Genomic DNA, 25150 nt, shown 5'->3' with positions numbered 1-25150 from the left:
AATTCGCCGTGAAAGGAATATCATCGGTGACACGTCGCCATTTGATAACATCGCTCCTTGTTTTTGTTGTCGTGGTTTGTTATTGACTTTTCTTCTCTCTCTCTCTCAAAATGTCGCCCATCCGAGGACACCCCCCCCCCCCTTCGTAAGAGAACCGCACAGGCGAACAGTTTTAGGGCGACAGATTTGGGCCGTGTAGCAGAGGTCGCAAACGGGTTTTGATTCCTTACCCGTACCCGGCCGCAGCAGGGTCGCAAACGGGTACCCGTACCCGGCCGTACCCGTACCCTACCCGTACCCGGCCGGGTACGGGTAGTGTACGGGTATCGTACACTACCTGATTGCGACCTCTGGGATGAAGCCATGTTGCAGGCGCGGGTGGGTTGATTCTAGGAACTTGAATTGTGAGAAGAGACAAGACGTTGGGAAATGAGTGACAAACAGTTACTCACCAGTGACTCACGGTCTACCCGTACCCGGCCGCACCAGGGTCGCAAACGGGTACCTGTACCCGGCCGGGTACGGCTAGCCGGGTATCGGGTAGGGTACGGGTATCGGGTACCCGGTTGCGACCTCTGCCGTGCAGTGGACGGAGAATTGGCACAGTCGACCCAACAACGCGGCCCTCCATGGCCTCTGGCTGGCGTGTGTCCTGAGGAGGGCATCAGTCCCCTTCACCGGTGGCTCTCACTGGCTGCGTGGGGACCCCCTGGGGCATAGGCGGAGATTGTGGAGGGGTGGGGGAGGGGCGGGGGGGTTCGCTTTGTCATTCCTCACATCAGGAATCCGCGGGTGCATGTAATGAATTTATTTATAATCTTAATTGTAAACTACTGAAGATAAATTAATAAAGGTATACAAGTTTTGGCGGGGCGTTGCCATCCTCCTCCCCCTCCCCGCCCGCAACGCCCTGGGGTTACCACGTGTTAACGTGCCAGGGTGGAGGTAACGCGAGGTGATTGATGTGTGAAGCCACATCGTGCGCGAGAGTCATTGGAGAATCATCACGTGCGAGTCCGTCAATCGAATATAAAAGAACTGCGATACATTTGAACTCCATATGGTAACCAGGAACGAAGACGAAAGACCTTTTTTCTAAACTCGCCGATCGTAAGCAACGTTGGTTTACAAGGGTGACCAGCGATCCCGAACGAATTCCGTCTGGTGTCCAGAATGTCCGCTGAAATGGTTTTGTGTTCGCTTGCGGTTGCTAGCCGGTTAGGACAACCTCACAAAAAATGTGCAATTGGTTAAAACATTACGTTCATTAGAGGCCGTCCATAAATGACGTCACGCACCTAGGGGAGGGGGGGGGGGGTCAGACATTTGTGACGATGTGTGACGAGGGGGGGGGGGGTTAGGAATGTGACGTCACATCAAAATGCGCAACTTTAAATAAATATAGACAACACGTTCTACTTAATTAAATAGAATTTTTAATAAATGTTTTCTCCTACAACATCAGAGTGCAGCGCCACATTAAATACGCACTACAATTACAATAGTTTAAAGCGATTTGAAGCATGTTTCATATTTTTTAGGGGGGGGGCAGAGCTTTGCGACGTCACATTTGAGGGGGGGGGGGGGTTTGACTTTTTGTGACGCCGTGTGACGAGGGGAGGGGGTTAAGAATCGTCTAAAATCGCGTGACGTCATTTATGGATGGCCCCTTATTCATACATTTCTTTCTCAGAACCATGTTGGGTCAGCCAAGGTGAGGTTACTCGTTTGAAACAAAATTCAACAACAGGGAGGGTGGGGGGTGGGTAACACAGCAGCCAAACAAAGGTTAAAGTTCAAGTTCATGTATTAGGTGAGCCATTCGGCTCTTGAATCGGGTTCAACCGCAACAAACAAAAAACAAAAACATGAACAAAAAAACACCTTAAAGTGAATATGTGACTAAGTGCAAACAGAAAATCCAAGAAAAGACAGCAAAATATTGCAGAAAAAGTACCGTACACCAACGCTGTGTGCAAAAATCCCAGTGGGATGCAAGTCAAACAACAACAACAACAACCACAAGTCAAACAACAAGTCAAACAACAACAACAACAAGTCAAACAACAACAACCACAAGGATGAGAACCAACTATTCTCTTAACAAATAAACTTTCATATTCTTAGGTTTTCTTAGGTGATACAGCAATCGTGCTGTGACGGTTCCACCTGAAGACGGAAGCTTGTGTTGCCTCCGAAACGTCGTGATTTTTATTATATTTTTATTTTACTTTTTATTAAATTACATTTTTTACTTACGTGACTTTACCAAAAAAACATATGAATCCTTGCAGTCACGAAAGCTTCAAATCTAGAAATAAAACTTTCATCGCATCCATGGCGTTCACAAAGCGTCGTAGGGGCTCAGTGAAGAGTTAGCGAGCGCAAGACCCGACGAGCTATTGATGCTTCAATGTTAGCGTTGCCTTTTGCGCTGTTCTCCCGTCTGACACCGGCGATGAGGCAAGGCCATCAAGGAGGCTCTCTCTCTCGTGTAGGCCAATCAGTTTCTCAAGGACAATTCATACATTATTATTATTATCAAAAGCACGACTGTTTGCATGTTCTACCACGAGCATGTGCGATTAATGCAGACTTGGTGCCTTGCAATAATAGGTGTGTGTGTGTGTCTATTGGGGAGCGATAGTGTAGAGGTTAGCGCGCTGCGCTATGAACCCGGCGACATGGGTTCGATTCCCGCTCACGGCCAACACCAGTGACGATTATCTGAACCGGTCCTGGGCCTCTCCTAGGTCAACTCAGCCTCAAATGAGTATCTGGTGCGGTGTCTAAACATTGCCACTGCGGAGACAAAGGCGGTCGGGCGTGGTACTGGCCCACCCCACCCCCTCGTGTACCGTTCCGGCCTTCATAGGTGCTCGCTAACAGCACTTGCCCCAACAGTCTGTTAAGGCTATACGGGGATCTTTGCTTTTTATTCGGTGTTTGGACATCTTGACATCTCCTGCATTGTTACCGGAAGAGGGTCAACGCCTTTTTTTAAATTGTAGTTTTCCACGGAGCATTGGGCTTGGAGGTTTTCTCCTGGTGTGCACAGCACAATCTTGATTTGAAGCTTTCGTGACTGCAGGAATCCATACTCTTTGGTTCTTTCGGTAAAAGTCACGTGGGTAGAAAAATAAAACAAATCACGACGTTTTGATCGCAACGCAGGCAATCGTCATCAGGTGAATCTCTCGCCTGCTTCAGCAGATTTTTCTTGCTGTGGTTGTCCCACCTGATGACGATTGCTTGTGTTGCGATCGAAACGTCGTGATCTAACACATTCCTGCGGAGGGAGCTGGTAGGAACGTTGGGTTGCTCGGTCAATGGCCAGGGTCAACGGCGGCGTGGTGTATTCCGCAAATATGCCCGACTGTGAGGGCGGGCACAAGCCGGCGTGAGTAGGTTAAACGTTGAGTTTTATAAGGGCACCACGGGGTGACCAGCCCCTCCCCACCCAGCCCCACCCCTCCCACCCCCCACCCAGCCCCTCCTCTCCCCACCCAGCTCCTCCCTGCACGACGGACACAATAATCCCCTGTGGGCTGGTGTAACCAGGAGATTCCTACCAGTATTCTTGTTCTACCTACGTGACTTTACCGAAAGAACCAAGGAGTCTGCACAGCACATGTTATTTTCTGATGCACACCCTGTGATGTAGACATATAACAGCGTACTCATTTTTTTTATGTAAAGCTTTCGTGACTGCAGGGATTCATATTCTTGATTATTTCGGTGAAGTCACGTAGAAGGGAAATAATAAAATAAGAAAAATTAAACATAATACAAATTATCACGACGTTTCGATTGCAACACAAGCAATCATCATCAGGTGTGAAAACTACAGCAAGAAAATTTTAGTAAAATTATTTTTTATTGCTGTAGTTTTGACACCTGATGATGATTGCTTGTGTTGCAATCGAAACGTCGTGAGAATTTTTATTATGTTTTATTTTTATTATTTTATTATTTCCCTTCTACGTGACTTTACCGAAAGAACCAAGGAGCTAAGAATCCCTTTTACGGGTGATATTCGAAGCCGGTTGGCACACTCCGTGCTCTGCGCAGTGCTGCCCCTGCTGTCAGCTGCTCGCCTCGGCGTCACCGCCTCCAGTGGAAGTTTGGTAACGCACCCCCCCCCCCCCTTTCTTCAATGTGTGAGCACTTCTCATGCGCACACACACACAGTACACGCGTGCAAATCCCAACTCACGAATGCCACATGTGCACACGCAATTACAGTTAGATGCATACACACGCATGCGAATGTATTAATCACATATCATGCATATACTAAAGACAAAGCTTTCCTGATAGTCTTAACAGGCTGTTGGGGCAAGTGCTGCTAGCGAGCACGACCGCCTTTGTCTCCCCAGTGGCGATGTTTACACTTCGCACCAGAAGGCATGTACACGTGCATAAACATGTGCACATGAAAGACACACAAAACAAGGCTTGTGTTACCGCCAGCGAGGAGATGGATCAGGATGTATTGCCCGTCTGTGCATGACGTGAAAATCCATCGCAACAAGACAGAGGCAAAAGGAGTCACACATTCAGTTCTTTTGAGCTGGTGGTCTGGATAAGGCTGAGAGTTTTTTTTTTTTTACGCAATGCCGTTCACCTGTGCGTGTGTGTTTGTTCGGTCCGTTTGGTCTCATTCACGGTTGGTTTTCTTCTCGTTGATGACGTGGACCGAGTCTGTAACAATGCATACAATTTACACTGACAAACACAATGACACTTTGCACGTGAAAAAGAAAACACGGCAGAATCGACTGTCGTTTATTTTTTTGGACAATGTCGCGTGTGTGCATTCGTAAAGAGAGGAGAACAACAATTTAATTATTTTTGGATGTAATTATCGGTGTAGGTTAATGCGAAAGCGTTGGACGAGTTTTCTTTAACTATTAGAGGGACACCTTATGTTGACAATTGTAGCGCTTAGTTTAACACGTAGGCTTTCGCGACCAATATTATTCATAATAAACGTGTTTGGGTTTAGATCGCGTTATTTATAAATGTGTCGTAACCCTCCACCACCCGACACGGCCAATCAGCAAAAAAAGTGTCACGTTGACAAAAAGACAAATAGTTCACTACTTTAGCCCCACACCGGTGTGTTGAAGAGTGGAACCACAACATTTTCAATTTTTGAGTTGTACGACGTTTCGCTGGTAATTGCATCCAGCATCATCGGGAAATTCGCCAGAATTCTGGCGGAGGGCTAAAGTAGTGAACTATTTTGTCTTTTACACTATGAGATCTCCTTTACCAGTGGCAAAATATAGTAATAGGTTTTTACCCTTTTAACTGGTATAAAATCTGACACCTTTATACAAGGCATCATGTTTGCAATAACCTCAACACAGCTTTCTTTAGAGCCTAGTCTAGGCTAGGCTCTAAAGAAAGCTGTCTCAGGTGTGGACCAATCAACTTCAAGGACAGTGCATATCACTATCACCATCAGAGTTGTTTCTTTTTGTTTGCATTTTGACTTCTTGTGTTGAGGTTATTGCAAACATGATGCCTTGTATAAAGGTGTCAGATTTTGTACCAGTTAAAAGGGTAACAACCTATTACTATTTTGTCTTTTGTCAACGTGACACTTTTTTGCTGTTTGGCCTTGTCGGGTGGTGGAGGGTTACGACACTTTTATAAATAACGCGATCTAACCCAAAGACGTTTATGATGAATGGTGCGCTTTAGTGTCTACAAACCACATTTCGCACGTGTCATTACCCCCAACACTGAAACGCGTTGTATAATTACCCTCTGTTTTTTTATTATTACGAGAAAGCCAAACAATCGAGGTTGCACTCACCTCCGATTCACAGTCCTGAGCCAGTGGTGGAAGTTCCACGTGCATAGGCAGGCGCCAAGTCAATCCATGAGAAGAAAAAAACAACACTGCTGACATGCCCACAAAGTTGTAGTCGTTCACACGACCCCTGAGGGATGATGGGCTGTGTCAACCCCCAAGCAGGATTTGAACTCGCAACCTCCCGCTTGGTGAGCCGCCACCCTCTACCGCTTAGCGGTGGGTGAGTCAGTAGGTCCGCGTGTGAATGCGTGGGTCCCTGGTCGAGGCCACGGGTGCTCTAAGTCGGTGCAATGCACTTTGGACGCACGGCATAGAGCCGTGTTCTTCACTCATTTTCAGAGGGGGGGGGGCTACTTTCGCCAATAAGACATCAGCAGCGTGAGGGCCGCCACACGTTTCAAACCACTGAGGGTTTGACAGCAGCGCGATGATGATGGTGATGGGTGGGGTGGTGTCTTCACTCGTTGTGTGTTGTCGGGGGATGATCGCACGTCAGGGGCCGCACTAAAGGCCACACGGGCCGATCATGTTCAAAATGCGGCCGCGTCTCAAGGTGCTGTACGGAATCAGTGGGCTTCGTGCGGGAGTAGTAGTAGATGCGTTCCAAAAAAAAGAGGGGCGCAAGAGGCAGCTGCCTGCCAGGTAGCGCACGCAAAAAAGGCAAAGACAAAGACCCCCCGTATAGCCTGTAGGAGACTGTTGGGGCAAGTGCTGTTAGCTAACACCTATGAAGGTTGTGCATACAGTACACGCACACAACGTTGTCCCACGTCGGAACGCATATCCGCACACCAGTGGATTCAAACCGCGTAGTATAACGAATCTTGCGTCGAAATAGGTGAGCGAAATCGCACAAACCGAACCCGCATAAAGCGAGGGAAACACGTGTATCGCGAGACAGAGGCAGTCGGACTCACATCCAGAGGAATAAAGGGTTTGAACCTGGACTTGAACTGGGCGTGAACAGGCAGCCGACAGCACGGAGGGCTGGGGGGAAGGGAGTTCCAGCCTCGGGGTTAGACCGCCCTACCGTGCCGCTCACGTTGAAATGTGCCTTCGCGGTCACCGTTGTCGAATGACTCAATACGAAAATAGCTGTCAGCACGCACAATAACGCGGCACCAGCCTCGTGCATCAGCCCCCCCCCCCTCTGCCCTGCCTCACCCCACGCGCGCGCTCGGTAACACGAAACATCCCGGCAGGAGCTGTTGACTGAACTTCTCATCTGCCGCTCACAGAACCGGCCCTAGACCTTTGGGGGCCCTAAGCAAAATTTGGTTGGAGGCCCCTTTGATGTATGATTGTTTTCACCCACTCGCTAGCAGTGACTCTAGGGGGCCCTCTGCTGGCCACGGGGCCCTTTGCAATTGCAAGGGTCGCTTAGTGGCTGGGCCGGCTCTGGCCGCTCACAACGACAGAGGCCCCCCCACCCCCCACCGCGGCGTCCGCGTGGATGCCCATCTACGTTGAACCCGCGCCGTGTGTCGTCACGAGCAGCGGTGGTGCGGAGTGGTGGCGCAGCGGTGAGCGGCGCTGCGCTTTTGGAACCCGGCCCACTCGGGTTCGATTTCTCGCTCACGGCCACCAACACCCCCCCCACGCCCGATTTAGCACGGGTTGGGTAGGTACGGTGCGAAAGAGGTTCAACATACGTTCATACATTCCAGTGACGATTGTCTGAACCGGTCTTGGGCCTCGCGTAGGTCGACTCATCCTTCAATGAGTGCCTGGTGTGGTGTGTTAAACATCGCAATTGGGGAGACAAAGACAGTCGGACCTGGTGCTTCACATAGACTCAACACTGCCCATAGACTCAATACTGCCCATAGACTCAATACTGCCCATAGACTCAACACTGCCCATAGACTCAATACTGCCCATCGACTCAATACTGCCCATAGACTCAACACTGCCCATAGACTCAATACTGCCCATAGACTCAATACTGCCCATAGACTCAGCACTGCCCATAGACTCAACACTGCCCATAGACTCAATACTGCCCATCGACTCAATACTGCCCATAGACTCAACACTGCCCATGGACTCAACACTGCCCATAGACTCAACACTGCCCATAGACTCAACACTGCACCATAGACTCAACACTGCCCATAGACTCAACACTGCCCATAGACTCAACACTGCCCATAGACTCAACACTGCCCATAGTCTCAACATTGCCCATAGACTCAACACTGCCCATAGACTCAACACTGCCCATAGACTCAACACTGCACCATAGACTCAACACTGCCCATAGTCTCAACACTGCCCATAGACTCAACACTGCCCATAGACTCAGCACTGCCCCATAGACTCAGCACTGCGCTCACTCCTCACCGTCCCTCCCCGACCCTTTCGTGATCCCTAAGCACCCAGTCGCTGGCTGTCCCTCATCCCTCAGTCCTTGTACGCACGCCCCTGCACATCGAGATCATTCCATTCTGTCCCCGTTTTGTAAACTCTGTGAAGCGCCTTGAGCAAAGGCACTCTGCAAGGGCGGTCCAGATGTCTTGTGCCCCCCCCCCTATTTAATTCTCTAAAACCTAATATTGTTTCGTATTCCAACGGGTGCGAAAATAGAAGTGACTAAGCGAAGGAAACCAAAATGTGAAGGGGTCAATCAATTTGGGGGCTCACAAGACAGCAGCTGTATCACCACCACCACCACTCTCTCTCTGTGTCAGATGAGATGAAGTGTGCTGTGGGCAGCACACGCGCATCGCTCGAAGGGAGGGCGGTCGTTGATTGGAGCCCAATGACGGAGCGGCAGCCAATGGGGTGGAGCGCTCCTCGACGGGAGAGTTCAGTTCATTTCAGAGAGTCGCCGTGGAGATGGGAGGACGATTTGAAGCTTTCGTGACTGCAAGGATTCATATTCCTAGGTTTTTTCGGTAAAGTCACGTAGGTAAAACATAAAAATTAATAATAAAAAAATCACGACGTTTTTTTTTACTTTTATTAATTTAAATGTTTTACCTACGTGACTTTACCGAAAAAACCTAAGAATATTGGAGGGCGAGATGAGCTCGCGTGCGGGAGCTCTCAGACGTGGAACTTTCCATCGCAAGACGATCACAGATGTCGAATAGCTGGGGAGGGGGGGGGGGATGAGACCTTCATCCAGCAGTTGATAGATCATCACCGATGATGAGTAGGATGATGGATCCTACTCATCATCGTGTAGCGCTGCGCTGCGAAACCGGCGTCCCGAGTTCGATTCCCGCTCACGGCCAACACCGGTGACGATAATCAAAATCGGTCTTGGGCCTCCCTGAGGTCGACTCAGCCTAAAATGAGTATCTGGTGCGGTGTGTAAACATCGCCACTGGGGAGACAAAGGCGGCCGGGCGTGATGTTGGCCACCCAACCCCTCGTGTGCCGTGCCGGCCTTCATAGGTGCTCGCTAACAGCACTTGCCACAACAGTCTGTTAAGGCTGTATGGGAGATATTTTTTTATATATATAGACAAAGATCCCCCGTATAGCCTTAACGAACTGTTGGGGGCAAGTGCTGTTAGCGACGAGCGCCCGTGAAGGCCGGCAGGGCACACGTGGGGGTGGGTGGCGCTTTCGTCTCCCTCGTGGTATCAACGGCCACGCGCACAAACGCACAGTTCAGCGTGTGAGTGTACAGATTCAGTTAAAAGTTTATTCAAACATGTCTACAATTTACACGGACAATACAAAGCAGCCTGCTTTCCTCGACACACACACACACACACGGGTCGACACTTAACGCTCAGACGAGACACGAACGGGGGGCTTCTCATCGCCATAGTCGCACACCTAAAGCTCTTCTTCCTCATCACCAGCAACAGCAGAGCCAACACACGGGGGGGGAGGTGGGGGGAATGTTCCGACTGTGGATGATGATGATGATGATCATGATGACACCGATGATGATGATGATGGGCTCACTCAAAATGATGCGGGATTTTAAGTAACGTTTTTTGTTTTCGTCTGTTGTCGCCAAAACTGCTCAGGGCAGGTGTGATCGATGTCCCCGGCTGCGAGGAGGAGGGGGGAGGACCACTTTATTTAAGACAGCTGTGAAAACAAGATTACTCATCTTGACGAATGTTCATTTCCATCAGATTTGTTTAGCGGTTTGGGGACGGTAATTTGTCGTCCCATCAAAACGGTTCCCTCCAATACGTATGGGGGGTGGGGGGGGCGGTGTTCATGCCCACTGACGACACTGAGTCCGTAGTGACAACTCCACATTCGTATGGCGGGGTCTTCAATTTAATTGTGACAAAAAAAAGTTTTCCAATAGAAAGTGACAATTTGCTCAGAAAAATGCTCTCCAAGTCTCACGACTCTTGTCAGGAGGGCCCCGTTCAGGAATTTCGAGCCCAATTTCTCGCCGAGAATTTTTGAACGTCGGGAGGAAATCCTAAGCAGCGTGCCTCGAGAAAACCCAACATTGCAGGGTAAGACACTCAAACGTTTTGGTGAGCAACCCACTTTCTGCACCGTCACGTCGCCCTGTGGGTGGGTGTCTCTCTCTGGCATGAGATCTCAGCGCGTTCCACCAACCCCAAAGTCTTTGGATTACGGGCGTAAAAAAGGCAACCTCTCCGCGTGTTATCCTTTAAAAAAAAATACGAAACGTAAATAAATAGTCGGGTTTGTCAACCTCACTTTTAACGAAAAACCTTTCAGCGCGATGTGTGTATAAATACGTGTAACACTTAACACCTTTCCACAACAACCCCTCGCTTTCCAATGAGATTATTTTCACTCCGTTTCAGAGCCTCGAATGAGTAAAATTTCACTTTTTAAAAAATATTGTTTATACGTTTTGTATGTGTGTGTGTGGTTTATTTATTGAAAACTGTGTTGTTCAAACGGTGACGGAGATTTGTGTTGCCTCCGAAACGTCGTGATTTTTGTTTTATTTTATTTTATTTTCATTAATTTTGATGTTTTACCTACGTGACTTTACCGAAAAAAACCTAAGAATATTGTTCAAACGGGTTTCTTTTTAAGACCTGGTGGTGCCCTCCCACCCCCTAACTTCTCAGCAGCGGCGGCAAGGTAATGCAAGCTCAAGGGTGGACTCTGACAGCCATCATTTAATTTTTAACCGCGTACCGATACCCACGTTAAGTAGCGAGCGATTGTGTTGCATGCGCTGAGGGCACGGGAGTTCCATTCGCTCACATGATCTATTTCCACGGATGGCCGTTATTTTTGTTTAACAAAACGACCCTCCCCCCCCCATATGTTTTATTTAATAAGATAAAGAACAGCTACACAAAAAACCCACCCGGCTTGCACAATTATTCTCAGCTTTACCTCCGCACAGATTTGTTTCACGATCGAATTTCGCGTTTTGGCTCCGTGTGTGTTGTGTGTGCGCGTGTGCGCACCGCGTTATCTCCGACGCGGGGTTCGACGCGGTGACCTCGGGACTGATTGAATAACGAGCGCGGGTTAACATGCCAGCACTGATCTCCAATTAAGATTACACTTTTGAGCAAATGGGTCCCATTGCGCGGAGACATGAGAGAGGGGATATCTTGCAAAGGGGGGGTCAGGAGGATGTTTCTTTGCCGATGTAACAATGCCGGCGGTCGTTGCAGAATGATCCCAAGGCAAATTCCCGTTGCCGTTTTTGACACAAATTGGCCGTCATTTCGTTGTCAGAGTGAAAAAATGTAATGTATTACAATTGCTTTCATTTGCAAAGTTTAAGGAACGCAGCTCGCTTTTGGGTTTAACGCATCGCTGCTCCGCAGACTGACACGAGATAAATGGCAGCCAAAAAAAAAGTTATTTTCTCCTGAAAGCCACACACGCACACACAAAAACTGTGGGATTGTGTGGTATTTACTTATATCACAAAGTGGTTACGCCGAATGATTTTTATTTGCATTGTGCATTCAACCCAGACGAGGTGATCCCACGGGGAGCGAAATGATGAAGGAAACGCCACCACGAGAAGAGCCGTTCACTCCAACACACAGCCTCCGTGTCTCAAGGAGAATTTCCCTGTTTCGCTATCCACTTGCAAATCACATCACTACCCCTTGCCAGCACACACTGCACCCCCCCCCCTCCTTTTCACTCCCTTCCTCTTCGCGACAAAACAACTGCTAACACAAAAATATCAGTAAGCCAAGGTTTCCCATCAAGTGAGGCCTACTGCAGGCTTTGGTTTTCTAGAACACAGTCAGAAGTAGTACAACCTAATAAATACTCGTATAAATATGACCCAATTATTGTGCCGCCTCCTTTGTGAGTGCTTAGCTTACAGTGGCAGCTGTTAAACAATTAAGAGAATTGTAGATAAAACCGGTGACAAGCTTGGATGAAACTGAATCGCTGTCACCTCCACTGTTGCTTTCGTTCCCGGTAGCTAGAGAACAGCTCTCTAACCTGGGTTCATGTGCAACGTTTTATTTGCTGGAAAGTCTCCAAAAATGGAACCAGTCTATTGTAATAAAAAAACGAAAGAAAAATAGCGACAGTAATTGCAACGTCACCGGCAATAAATAAATGTGTAGCGTAACGGTGGTGATTTCACTGACCCGACCGAACACAAATGCCACTGTTTTTGCAAGAAGGAGTTGTGGCTGTGAATGAGACGCAAAAGACAGGGGCTGATAGCGGTGCCGACTCAACGATTTTACAACTTTCACCTGGGAAACATTCACGAATTAAACACCATCTTTGGAGGAAACACCCGTGCAATTATCATCCAGTTCCAGGGTTGTCCTGTTGTTGTTGTTGTTGTTTTAAAAGAGAAAATTATGTTTTTCATAAGGTAATACAAAACATTGACAAAAGCTTCAACAGTTTTGTCCCAACACTGCCATGAACTAAAATTCTCGCAAATGTCTGCCCCCGCCTTGCCCGTCAATCTGGGCTCATTAAAAAACAAAAAAATATTTTAATCGTTACTTGACGAAGCTGCGTGCCGAGATTTCTTTTGCATTTTCAACTCCGAACACAACGATTGCGAAAAGCTACCGTCTTAATTGGCCGAGGGTGATCTCGCAAAAGGCTCGGCCGAATGTGCTGCTGCTGGTGGCGGCGGCGGTGGTGGACAACATTCAATCCGAACAAAATTGTGGTCTCCCAAAATCCTGCACAATCAAATGCCATGAGTCGGAGTTATAGGCCCACTGTGCAACAACGAGACTGCCCCTGGAATGCTTGTGCGCTAATTGGCATTACAAGTGACACAAAGGACACCCCGAACCCCCTGGGGAAGCCAAAGATAAATTCATGACAAACTGCGGAGGCCCTAAACGAAAGAAAAGGAATGAATGGATGGTGCTTGCTGAACTAAAAACTGGTCATATAAATAGTGAAATATATTTTATATATATTTACAGTACGCTACTTCACAATATACAGTTAAATGAAGCAATTTGGAAGGAACTTAAGCGAGAAACAAAAACGAAATTCTTTCAATTATTTCCTTTCACTTTAAAATATTTTTTTTTCTCAAATATTTTCAAAAGTTTTTCTCCTCCTCCTCCTTCTTCTTCGAGTCATACATCGTGTTGTTGTTTTCCAGTTCGGGAAACTCTATCAATCATTGTGTATACATTGCACAGACGTGTGAATAATCGAGACTTCACGGAGTTTGGGGGGAGGAGGGGTGCATGTTGGAACTGTGGTGGCGGGGGGGGCGAGGGGGGGGGGCTCCACACTCCTTGGGGGGGTAGAGAAGTTGGGGGGCGCATCGAGGTAACACTCATCCGGCAGCTGACAGCCACTAACGACTCGCTCAGGAATGTGATTGTGATTTGTGTACGTGTGTGTTGCACATTGATCTTCTTTCGCACCGCACGTAGCTAACCGTGCTAATCGTGTGTGGAGCGGTGGTGTAGCGGTTAGCGCTACGCTGCGCTGCGAATCTGGCGACCCGAGTTCGATTCCCGCTCACGGCCAACACCGGCGACGATTATCTGAACCGGTCCTGGGCCTCCCCTAGGTCGACTCAGCCTCAAATGGGTACCTGGTGCGGTGTGTAAAAAGCATCGCCACTGGGGAGACAAAGGCGGCCTGGCGTGGTGCTGGCCACCCACCCCTTCGTGTGCCGTGCCATCCTTCATAGGTGCTACTCGCTAACAGCACTTGGCCCAACATTCTGTAAAGGCTATACGCGGGGGATCTTTCGCTTTGTGTGTACGTGTGTGTGGTTAGTAGGGTTGCCACCTCTACTGGTTTTTCGCAGGATACTCTTTCTGCCTCTGCTTGAGGTAGCTCCTGTCCTGGAGAATTTGTCAGTTGCGTCGTAATCATGATAATGACAGCCACACCACTCCAGAAAAAAATGCATTTACACGTTTACAAATGCAATTTACCTCTTCTGGCACTGCGAGGAATTCCTGTTACCACGATGCACCCGGGGTTTATTGCGCCTTAGAGGTGACAACCCGAGTGTGCCGAGTGCACATGTTGTACATCGTGCGTGCGTGCGTCTGCGCATATCCATCTGTCGTGGGAAGCAGTAGCAAAGTGGTTGGCACGCCACGCTACTAACCCGACAACCTGAGTTTGATTCCTGGCTACAGCTAACATCAGTGGGCGAGCGATGTTCGAACCAGTCCCTGGTCCTCCCCACAGGTCAACTCAGCCCGGTGTGGTGTGTGGTGTGGTATGTGGTGTGGTGTGTGGTGTGGTGTGTGGTGTGGTGTGTGGGGTGGGGGGTAAACACCAGCAATGGGGGGGGGGGGGGGAGGGGACAAATGTGGGCAGGCGAGGTTCTGGCACCACCACCACCACCACCGCCTCGTACGTTGTGCTGGCCTTAATAGGCAATCACTAACAGCACTTGCCCTAACAGTGTATGAAGCTATACAAGGGTGGGGGAGAGGGGGGGGGTCTTTGTCTTTGTGACGTCGATATCTCTGCATTGGCACAGCGCGTTTCGGGGGCGGTGAGACCAGAGCCCTCGCATTTCCCCATCGCCCTTCGCCTCCACCATTGCCGACGTTGATCGACTTCGATCTCGAGGAAGCCCAAGTCAGAGTTCGTTTGCCGATCGCCCCCCCACCCTCACCCCTTTGACGTGCCAGGCATCGAAGCTCGGTGTTGGCCTGGGGTCGTAGCGCAGGCGTGCGTGTGCATCCGGCCTTCACGCAGGCGCTCGCCAACGACACTTGCCCCAGCAGCGGTCCGAGAGGCAGATCGGACGATGCTCCTGTGCGTGCGTGCGCGGGCGACGCTTCGCGTGCGTGAGTGACGAGCGCGCGCGTGTGACATCGACGCTCGTGTGTCGGTTTTTTGTTTTTGTGTGTGTGTGTTTTTGTGTGTGTGTGTGTTTGTGTTTGTGTGTGTGTGTAGCGTGGCGGGTTCCGTGGTGAAGACGTCAAACTAAGAGCCCCACCCCGGGTGGGCCCCAGTGCTGCTGCTCCGCTGTGCGTGGCGGCTGCGGTCACGTGAACAAAATGAAAGCCAAGTGAATGGTAAATTGCAGAACGGGAAGCGCGCGATTGGGCAGTCCCCAGTTTTGCCGATGCAGTGGAATGTGGTTCGTCTTGCTCGGGCGTACGTCCTGATGGCGGGGAATCTCATCCCGCTAAAAGTTCTACCGGTCTTCCTTCAACCACCCCCCCCCCGTCCCGTCCCGTCCCGCGATGGCGTTCCACGTTCCGTCTCAGTCGAGCAAATTCTCCGGCGCGGAGGAGACGTCACCGTCTTCGGTTGGGCGGCGTTTCGACTGACGGTGCTTTCTCCGCGTGGCGCAAACGAGAGCGATTCGTCACGTGGGGGGGGGGGGGGGGTGGTTTCGGTGCGGCCTGCGAGCGAGCGAGGCCTTTCCCTTCCTCCGCGCCGCCGTCAATAAACGCCATCATCGGCCTCGTCGCGATCGCCGTCACCGCCGTCGCCAAACCGTCATCCACTGCTGGATGAAGCAGAAGCTCCCGCCTCGTTGGGTGTGACACCAACGCGGGTGGGAAGAGACAGCGGGACAGAGACGAGCGGATAAGGAAGGCGGAGAGATGGGGAGAGAAAGGTAGACGGTACACGTAGTAGAGACGGAGTGATACGGGGACAGAGGCAGAGTGAGGGACATCGAGACACAGAGAGGCAGAGAGAGGCGAGTGAGAGAGAGGGAAAAAGAGCAAACAGAGAACGGGAGAGAGGAGAGTAGACCGAGACGACAGCTCCGTGCGTGATGCACAGACAAGCAAAGAGACGGAGAGAGAGAGAGAGAGAGGCAGGGGGAAGAACACAAGAAGAGAGAGCGTGACCTAGAGATGGACAGGAAGAGGTGATCGGTAATTCTTTGGTGGAGCGGCGAGGAGGTGTGTCGATGCACACTGACCAGGCAGGGCAAGGGGGGGGGGGCAGGGGGGGCAGGAGGGGGCTACGCAGGGCGTGACGAGGCCTCTAGGAGGTGAAGTAAGAGCTCTGCATGGAGTAGAGGCGGTCGATGGGGTTGCCGACGCGCGGCTGCAGGGCGGTGATGGGCTCCACGCACGCCAGCAGGCAGTCGCTGAGGCCGCTCAGCGACGTGTCGCCCTCCATCTCCTGAAACATGGGGTCGCTCCCTGTCGCCGCGACGACAAAGGGGGGAAGCGTCACCGTCAGTGCGACATTTGGTTAAGCTATTATTATTTTTAAATCCTTTATATTAAGTTCACTTGCTTGCTTGCTTGCGCGCTTACGACCGTGCAAATCTTTCGGTCGTTTTTTAACCCACTTCCCGTGATCCAATCGAGCTGACGTTTTGCACACAGACTCGTTGTGCGTGACAATTTATTTTCGTGAAAATTTTTTTCCAAAATTTTCAACATTTTAGGAAAAAAATAATTATATTTAATTACCAATTGCTTAATGGTGGCAGGCAATCATCTGACCCATAGGTGGCAGCCATCTCAAGCCAGAGGACGAGAGGACTCTAGCCGCCATGCATATAAAGGATTTATAGTGAAAAACTTTGTTTTTACGGGTTAATTTTTTACAACTTATTTCTCATACCGGGTAAGGCCCACTGAGCTAATTAACTCATTTTCAGAAGTGGCCTGGCCACAGATGATAGCTCAACGAAGCGGCTTATTGCATGGAAATGCATTGCAGCCAAATTGCTCTCAATGCGTGACGTTGATTCTAAATGTGGAGGGGAAAAACCGGAGGACCCGGAGAAAAGTCCACGCGACCACACGGAGAGAGACGCGCAAACTCCAAATGCACAGACATCGGGGTCGGAATCGAACCCACAACCTCCTGAGTTAACATCTCGCCACCGGAGCGCCCTTAATATGAGCTACACGCGTGCCCAGCGCTTGCCCCGTACCCCGCCTCTCTTCTCCGTGCTCCGGGAACTCCGTACCGTAGGGGTTCATGGCATCGCCGGGCATCTGTGGGGGCGTGAGGCCCTGCTGGAAGGGGTCGGGCTGGTACGAGGAGGAGGCGGCCTCCATCACGTGCGCGTGCGGCAGCTGCGTGAACGGCGACATCATCCCCTCCATGGCGCCCGACATCATGTCGACGGGCGACGGCGAGAACACGTCCATCATCACTGCGCGGCCGCGTGCGGGGGGGGGGGAGAGCGGTCGATCGTCAGCATCGTCATCACCGTCGTCGTCGTCATCGTCATTCATGATCAATCCACTGCTGCTGCTACTGCTCTTGCCGCTGCTACTACTGCTACTCGTATTGCTCCAGCTGCTATTGCCATGCAGACTCTTGCCACTATGGCTACTACTGCTGCTGCTGCTGCTACTACTGCTAGTGCCACTGCTGCTAGTACCACTATTACTAGTGCCACTGCTGCTGCTACTGCTGCTATTGCCACTGCTGCTAGTGCCACTATTACTAGTACCACTGCTGCTAGTACCACTGCTGCTAGTGCCACTGCTGCTAGTGCCACTGTTACTAGTACCACTACTGCAAGTACCACTGCTGCTAGTGCCACTGCTGCTAGTACCACTGCTGCTAGTGCCACTGCTGCTAGTGCCACTGTTACTAGTACCACTACTGCAAGTACCACTGCTGCTGCTACTGCTGCTAGCACCACTGCTGCTACTGCTGCTAGTGCCACTACTGCAAGTACCACTGCTGCTGCTGCTAGCGCCACTGCTGCGTTTACCTTCGCCCTCCTCCTTCATGCGCCGCACCCCGCGCGCCGCCCCCCGGCCAGGCCCCAGGCGCTGCCCACTCTGGCCCTGCTCCTGCTGGATCTGCCGGCGCGCGAGCTTCTTCATCTGCACGCGGCAGCAGGCACGGGCGAGGCAGACAAAGACAAAGATTCCCCACGTCGCCTGGGCACGCTGTTGGGGCAAGGGCTGTTTTAGCGAGCAGCACCTTACCAAGGCCGGCACGGCACACGAGCGGGGGGCTGGGTTGGCCAGCGCCGCGCCCGACCACCTTCGTCTCCCCGGTGGCGATGTTTACACACCGCAATATTTGAGGCTGAGTCTACCTAGGGGAGGCTCATGACCTGTTCACATAATCGTCACCGGTGTTGGCCGGGAATCGAACTCGGATCGCCGGGTTCGTAGCGCGGTATGCTAAACACTGCACGACCGCTCCCCACACACACACACACACGTGCACACACACACGTGCACACACACACATGCACACACACACGTGCACACACACACATGCACACACACACGTACACACACACACATGCACACACACACATGCACACACACGAGCCCGTGTCATCGAGCGCCTGTTGGCTTTGCCGGTTTGGCGCGTGCATAGAAACCTTAACGCCAAGCAGACCCAGGGTGAGATGTTAACTACCTCGCCCGGTATACAGGAGGTCGTGAGTTTCATCCCTACCCTGACGCCTGCTGTATATTTGAGGTTTACGTGTCTCTCTCCCCGTGGTCTTGTGAGTTTTTCTCTGGCTTCCTCCGATTTTTCCCTCCACATTTAGAATCAACGTGCGTTTAGAGTATTTGGCTGCTACAAATGTACACGTGATCATTTGTGACCAGGTCGCTTCTATATGTAGGCCTTACCTGGTAAAATAAAAATAGTTAAAATGGACATGAATTGTCGTGGGTGATGTACGCGGATAGGAACTGAACCTGGTTCGACCGAATTGCAGTGAACTTTGGGGAAAAATAACACGTACAGCCCTTTTGTCGATCCACTGCTGGATGAGGGCCTCCCCAAGCCTTGGGGGTCATTTGACCATACTTCACCACGCTGGCCAGTGCACGTTGGCGAAGACGGCGTTTCACATGCGAGCACCTATCAAGGATACAGGGCTCCGTGGAGGGGCGTTGCAGGCAGAGTCGACCAAGGGGAGGGGTCCAGGAACAGATTCAGATATCGCTTGGCACTGATACTGGCCGTGGGAGGGAATCAAACCCAGGTTTTACTGGTTCATAACCACTCCCCTGCCACTCGCCACAATAAAAAGACAAAGATCCCCCGTAAAATCTTAACAGACTGCTGGGGCAAGTGCTGTGAGCGAGCGGCGATGAAGGCCAACACTGTGGCACACGAGGAGGTGGGTGGACAGCGTAACGCCCGGCCGACTTTGTCTCCCTAGTGGCGATGTTTACACATCGCACCAGGTACTCATTTGAGGCTGAGTCTACCTAGGGAAGGCCCAGGACCGATTCAGATAATCGTCGCCGGTGTTTGCCGTGAGCGGGAATCGAACTCGGGTGGTCAGGTTCATAGTGCAGCGCGCTAAACGCTACACTACCGCTCCCCACTACACACACACACATGCACACACACACACACATGCACACACGCACACACGCACGCGCACACACGCACACACGCATACACGCACACACGCACATACACACACATGCACACACACACACGCACACACACACACACACATGCACACACACACACATGCACACACACATATGCACACATGCACACACACACACATGCACACACACATATGCACACATGCACACACACATATGCACACATCCACACACACACACATGCACACACACATATGCACACATGCACACACACACACACATCCACACACACACACATGCACACACACACACATGCACACACACACACATGCACACACACACGTGCACACACACACATGCACACACACACACACATGCACACACACACACACATGCACACACACACACAGACATACGAACACGCCTGGATACTCTCGCACATTGCTCCAAATCGGCTGCCCTGCCAATTCCAACTCCGCCCTTCCTGCTCCCTCTGCCACCACGACTCCCTCCGCCACCCTCCCACATGGAGCGTCGTGCACGTTGGCTCACGATCGCCAAGTGATGTCACGTGGTCAGGGGCTGGGAGGGCGACGGGGTTTGGTGACGCGGGGTTTGTTATGACGACAGGAACAGTGACGGGAGGGGGGGGGTCAATGACGTGGTTGTTGATGGTGACGGGGGTTGTTGATGCGGTGAGCGGTGAGCGATGGTAAATGAAGATGGTGAAGGTGACTGGGTTGTAGATGATGTGGCTGGTGGTGGTGGTGGCGGCGGTGGTGGTAGTCATGACGACGGCGACCACATACCTTGGCTCGCTGGTTCTGGAACCACACCTGCACCACGCGTACGCTCAGCCCCGTCTCCGCAGCCAGGGACTCCCGCACCTGCAATGGAAGGGATGAGATGGGCGCGGGGTGGGTGGTGGGGGGCACGATGACCCAGGTTAGCGACATAGAATCTGTGCGGGCGCCCTGCGGGCGGAGTTGAGACCCCCCCGCTCCCCCCCCGGCCTTCGTGGTGCCGCTCGCAAACTTCCAGTAAGCTCCCGCCATCGTCGTTCAACGCACGGAAAGCAACACGTCCGTCCCGATCAACAAGCCGACGTCGGTCCAACGTCGGCTTGTGGTTGCGACTGCCGGACCAATGTTGCGCCCGTCTGCTGGGATGTGATGCGAAAGAAGACGGCTGTTGATCGGAGCACGTTACGCCAGCTGTGACACGCACAGCGACGCAAAGAGGACGGTGCTCGCTAACAGGACACCGCGCCGACAGTCGACGTAGGGCTACGCGGGGGATCTTTGTCCTCATCCCCGTAACCCAGAGGTCGCAACCGGGCACCCGATACCCGTACCCTACCCGATACCCAGCTACCCGTACCCGGCCGGGTATGGGTACGGGTAGGCCGTGAGTCACTGGTGAGTAACCGTTTGTCACTCATTTCTGGTACGAGTAGGGAACGGGTACCTGTACCCGGCCGGGTACGGGTACGGGTACCCATTTGCGACCCTGGTGCGGCCGGGTATGGGTACGGGTAAGGAATCAAAACCCGTTTGCGACCTCTGCCGTAATCGACTCTCGGGCCGGCGGCTCCTCGCCGTGCCACGTGAGCGTTGATCAACGGGCGCGAGTCGAGGCACGTCCTTAAGAGCGGGGGGGGGGGGGGATGACCCCCTTGCTCTCACCGTAATCATTAATCCCCACGCGGTGATTCGGAGCCGCGGGACCGCAAGCGGTCCGTGGTACAGAAAGATGTTTGTTCGCTGGGCCGTGGAGAACGTATCTTGTGGGCTCGGCGCGGCCGAGATTGCCGCGAGGTCGGCCCGGTGAAGCGTTTCCCCGGGGGAGGGGTTTTCGTTCTGCCGCTCCGCCGATTCGCCAACTCCCCCAGCGCCGCTGCGACGTCGCGATGTGCTGACTTCAGCTCCGTGCCAAGTTGTTCCTCCCCCCCCCCCGCAACCCCCACCGCCTCACTGTCATCATCGTCAATCGCGCAACCGACCGCGCCGTCGTGAGTTGAAGAGCCCTCTGGTTCTGGAACCCAGACCTCGCCACGGAAATTCATGCCACGGAGCTCTATGGGCCGCGCGTTCTGCGCGTAGATCCCACTCGCCCACGCGTCAGTCGCCAGGTGAAATCGCCGATGTTTGCATCGGGAGCTGCTGCGCTAGGCCAAACTAGGCGAATGGCCAAACGTGTTCTTCTGCAGATCGTCAAATCCACAACGCTTGAGAGCCACGACCAAATTCACGGCAGGCTGGAACACAGATTCGAGCCCAGGATCTCAGCGGTGGCGGTCTCCTACCCGATTTAATCTGGATGATACAAATAAACACGCGTGAGTCCATCTCCGCATTGTAAAATTCTATAGTGTTTCGGTCCATCGGCCGTTTGGTCTTGTCGAGAAACTCTTTACAGCAGCGTTTGTTGGAGCATTTTTTTGACGCTCATCAGCCCATTAAACAACTGTCTTTATGTTTTTAATGGGTCCATTGATCCAGAAGACCCACATGGACTTATGGACTGAAGGGGAAAATACCGTGAATGACATCGCTGTAATGTGAAGAGATGAACTTTAGTTTGTTTACTTATTTACTTACACAGTACCCTTTATAGGGGGGCATAGCGATCAACCCCGCCCCTCCCACAACTCACTCCCCGGCGATTTGGTTAATCCTCACAACTCAAGATCGATTCCCGTTCTCCACATCGCATTGAAGGTCACGGCCCCTAGTGGCTGCAGAGGTCCACCTGAAGCTGATCGCATCACGCGCAACGCCTACGAACCTCACCGCGACCGTCGATCCCAGCGCACGTGATTCGGCACGTGATTCGGCACGTGATTCGGCACGTGATCCGGCACGCGTAACCGTCACCGTCGAATCGCCGCATCGTTACTCCCCCCCCCACCCCCCGGCGCCGTCACCGCGGTACCCACTGTGCCCCCCGGTGGCTCGTGAACCCTGCCAATTACAACTTTGACCTTCAGAAGGTCCCCTGAGCGGCACGCGTACCCTGCGAAGTACCAGCGCCGCAGATGACGAGCTCGCGGTCCGCGAGGTGGGGGGGTGGGGGTGGTGGTGGATGAGGTGGGGGGGGGGTGGATGAGGTGGGGGGGGGTGGAGGAGGGGGCCGCTCGTGGCGCCAGGACGACACTCGTTGTTTGCCGAGCGGCGGCGGCGGCGGGTGAGCGCGACGCGGCTCGAGAGGGAAGGCGCCTCTCCGCGTGGCCCCGCGTGTGTTTGCTGAAACGCGACACTGCGCGGCGTGCTGACAGCGCCGCCCGTCCCTGCCGTTGACAACGCGCTCTGCTCCCCCCCCCCTCGGCGCGTGAGTCACAATCGCGATGTCTCTCCCGACGCCGCTGGGGATTTTTGCTCCGGCGGTCCAAGTCCACCGCGGGTCGCGTCGTTGAAACGCTGCAGTGAGCCACGCGCTCCATCAGTAAGAGAATCTCTCCCCCGGCGTCTCGCGCTTACCGAAGCCCGCTCGTCGTGGCACAGACCTCGACATGGGAGTCGAGCTCCTCGACATATTGGCATACGCACGGATGGAATGGAATTACTACGACTGAACTTAAACTATTTAACAAAAAAAAAACTTTTTTTTAAGGTAAGGCCCACTGAGCCATGAAGCTCTTTTTTAGAAGCAACTTGGCCACAAATCATAGCCCAACGAAGTTGGATTATCACGTGGAAATGTATAGCAGCCAAATACTCTGTAAACTCCCGTTTCTAAAAACGTGGAGGGACAAAACCAGAGGAGCACGGGGAGAGTGACATGCAAATTCGAAATATGCAGATGTCAGCGTTGGGATCGAACCTACGACCTCCTGCGTACCATGCGAGGTAGTTAACATCTCGCCGGCTCCGTCAATCCACTGCTGGATGGGGCGGTCACTGCGGTGGGTTGGTGACGACCACGTTGCACTTGCACGCAAGTCGTAACAAATCCCCCTGAGAGGCTCATTTGCTACAGGGGGGGGGGGGGCAGCTGCAGTTAGCGAGCACCTATTGAGGTGGTAGAGGTTCACGCGGGAAGCCGGTGCAGCCAGGAGCATGCACACCAGTAAAGCGGATCGCATATCGGCCGCCACTGATGTCAGTCGAGTTGGGGAATTGAACTCGGGTGGGCGGATCTCATAAGCGCATTTGCGCCACCGTCCCCACCCTGGTATTTACGGCGTCATCTCTCGTGCTGCGACGGGCCGGATCGGGGTGTCCGCGTCCTCTCTCTTTGAGAGCTCTCTCCCCCCGTAGGCGGATTTGCCAGGAGGTTGTAGGAGTTTCCCTCGGGGTCTCCTGCATTCTCTCCCGAAGCCAAACATCGCGAATATGTCGTGAGCTTCTTTCGCACCCGTACGTGGCCAACCGCGCTGACCGGAGGCGCGGGGCAAGGACAGCAAACTAAACACACGAGGCAAGGCGAGTGCGTCTCTGGACTGGTTTCGACACGCGGTGTCTCATCAGCCGAGTCAGGCCCGCTTCAATGCCGGTGAAGTGCCCATCTTGCAAGCGAGGACCCCTCTCTTGACGACATGGATCGTAGCGCGACGGAAAACGGTGTTCTCTATAACAGCGGTCGGCAAACCAAAAAAACACAAGAAGAGCCAATGTCTGCGTTGACGAATTGTAACGGATCACCAGCGTGTCGGTTTGCGTTCAGGCGGCGTGTGGCTCTCCAACGGAGCGTTAACCAAGGTGGTTTGTTTTCTTTTTCTTTCGGGTGAAGATTGTTGTTCTAGCGAAGGTTGTTGTTGTTGCTGTTCTTGTACGTATGCTGAACTTCTTCCACACCGTACGTAGCCAACCGTGACAATCAGAGGTGCGGGGTGGTAGTAGCGAGTGCTGTGTAGTTGATTGTCCACGTGTGCTCTTTGGGGATCAGGCCGTATTTTGACATCACACGCCCTTAACCCCCCACCCCCACTCATTGCCCCCTTTCAGGAATATACATTTTAATTCAAGGATTTACCGTGAAGGTACGATTCATTGTCGTTTGATGCCACAAGTAATGAAGTTTACGAAGACGTTTCAGATACGAACACGTAGCTCATAAACGTGAAGGAAATTACGATGCCTGTGATTGGTAGTTATTCCCAGACAGAAACATTAAGAGACGGACACATGGACAAGCAAACACAGGCTTGGAGGGAAGGCCAAACGGATGGGCGGATGGACGGTCAGACGAAATTATAGACGGCCAACAGACAGACAGGCAGGCAGGCAGGCAAATGGATGGACGAAGGAGCGATGGATGGACAGACGGCCGGGTGGACGTTCAGACAGACAGACAGGCAGGCAGGCAGACGGACGAATGGATGGACAGATGGCCAGGTGGACATTCAGACAGACAGGCAGTCAGGCAGGCAGACAAACGGACGCTCAGACGGACGGACGGATGGACAGGCACCTTGCGGCAGGGCTTGGAGGAGACTTCAAAGGAGGCTTTGAAGGCCCGCCGCTGCTGTGTCGTCAGGATGGTCCGCGGCCTCTTGGGCCTCTTGGGGTCCTTCTCGTCGCTGCCGCTGCCGCCCCCTCCGCCCCCTCCCTTGGCCCCGGGGGCCCCGCCCGGGCTCCCCTTGACGCCGTCCTCGTCCTCGCTCTTGACTGCGCGCACACACACATGGTGGGGTTGGCGGATCACGTGCGGATTG

At 52.4% G+C, this 25150-nt stretch overlaps 1 protein-coding gene across 1 annotated transcript in view; it reads right to left on the bottom strand.

The window, feature by feature from the left end:
* Positions 1-14509: 14509 nt before the first annotated feature.
* Positions 14510-25150, bottom strand: part of LMX1B (LIM homeobox transcription factor 1 beta) — a 117772-nt gene continuing 107131 nt past the window's right edge. Inside the window, exons 5-9 of the mRNA XM_078865578.1 lie at positions 24907-25103; positions 20304-20381; positions 17892-18006; positions 17133-17321; positions 14510-16350 (exon numbers count right to left, since the gene is read on the bottom strand). Coding sequence (XP_078721704.1) covers positions 16190-16350; positions 17133-17321; positions 17892-18006; positions 20304-20381; positions 24907-25103 — 740 coding nt within the window. The 3' untranslated portion in view covers positions 14510-16189. The remainder of the gene's footprint in view (positions 16351-17132; positions 17322-17891; positions 18007-20303; positions 20382-24906; positions 25104-25150) is intronic.

Source organism: Lampetra fluviatilis, chromosome 20 (genome assembly GCF_964198595.1).
Source record: "Lampetra fluviatilis chromosome 20, kcLamFluv1.1, whole genome shotgun sequence".
NCBI classification, from domain to species: domain Eukaryota; kingdom Metazoa; phylum Chordata; class Hyperoartia; order Petromyzontiformes; family Petromyzontidae; genus Lampetra; species Lampetra fluviatilis.
Note: the sequence above shows the minus strand (reverse complement) of the source record. Positions and strands in the feature narration are given on the sequence as shown.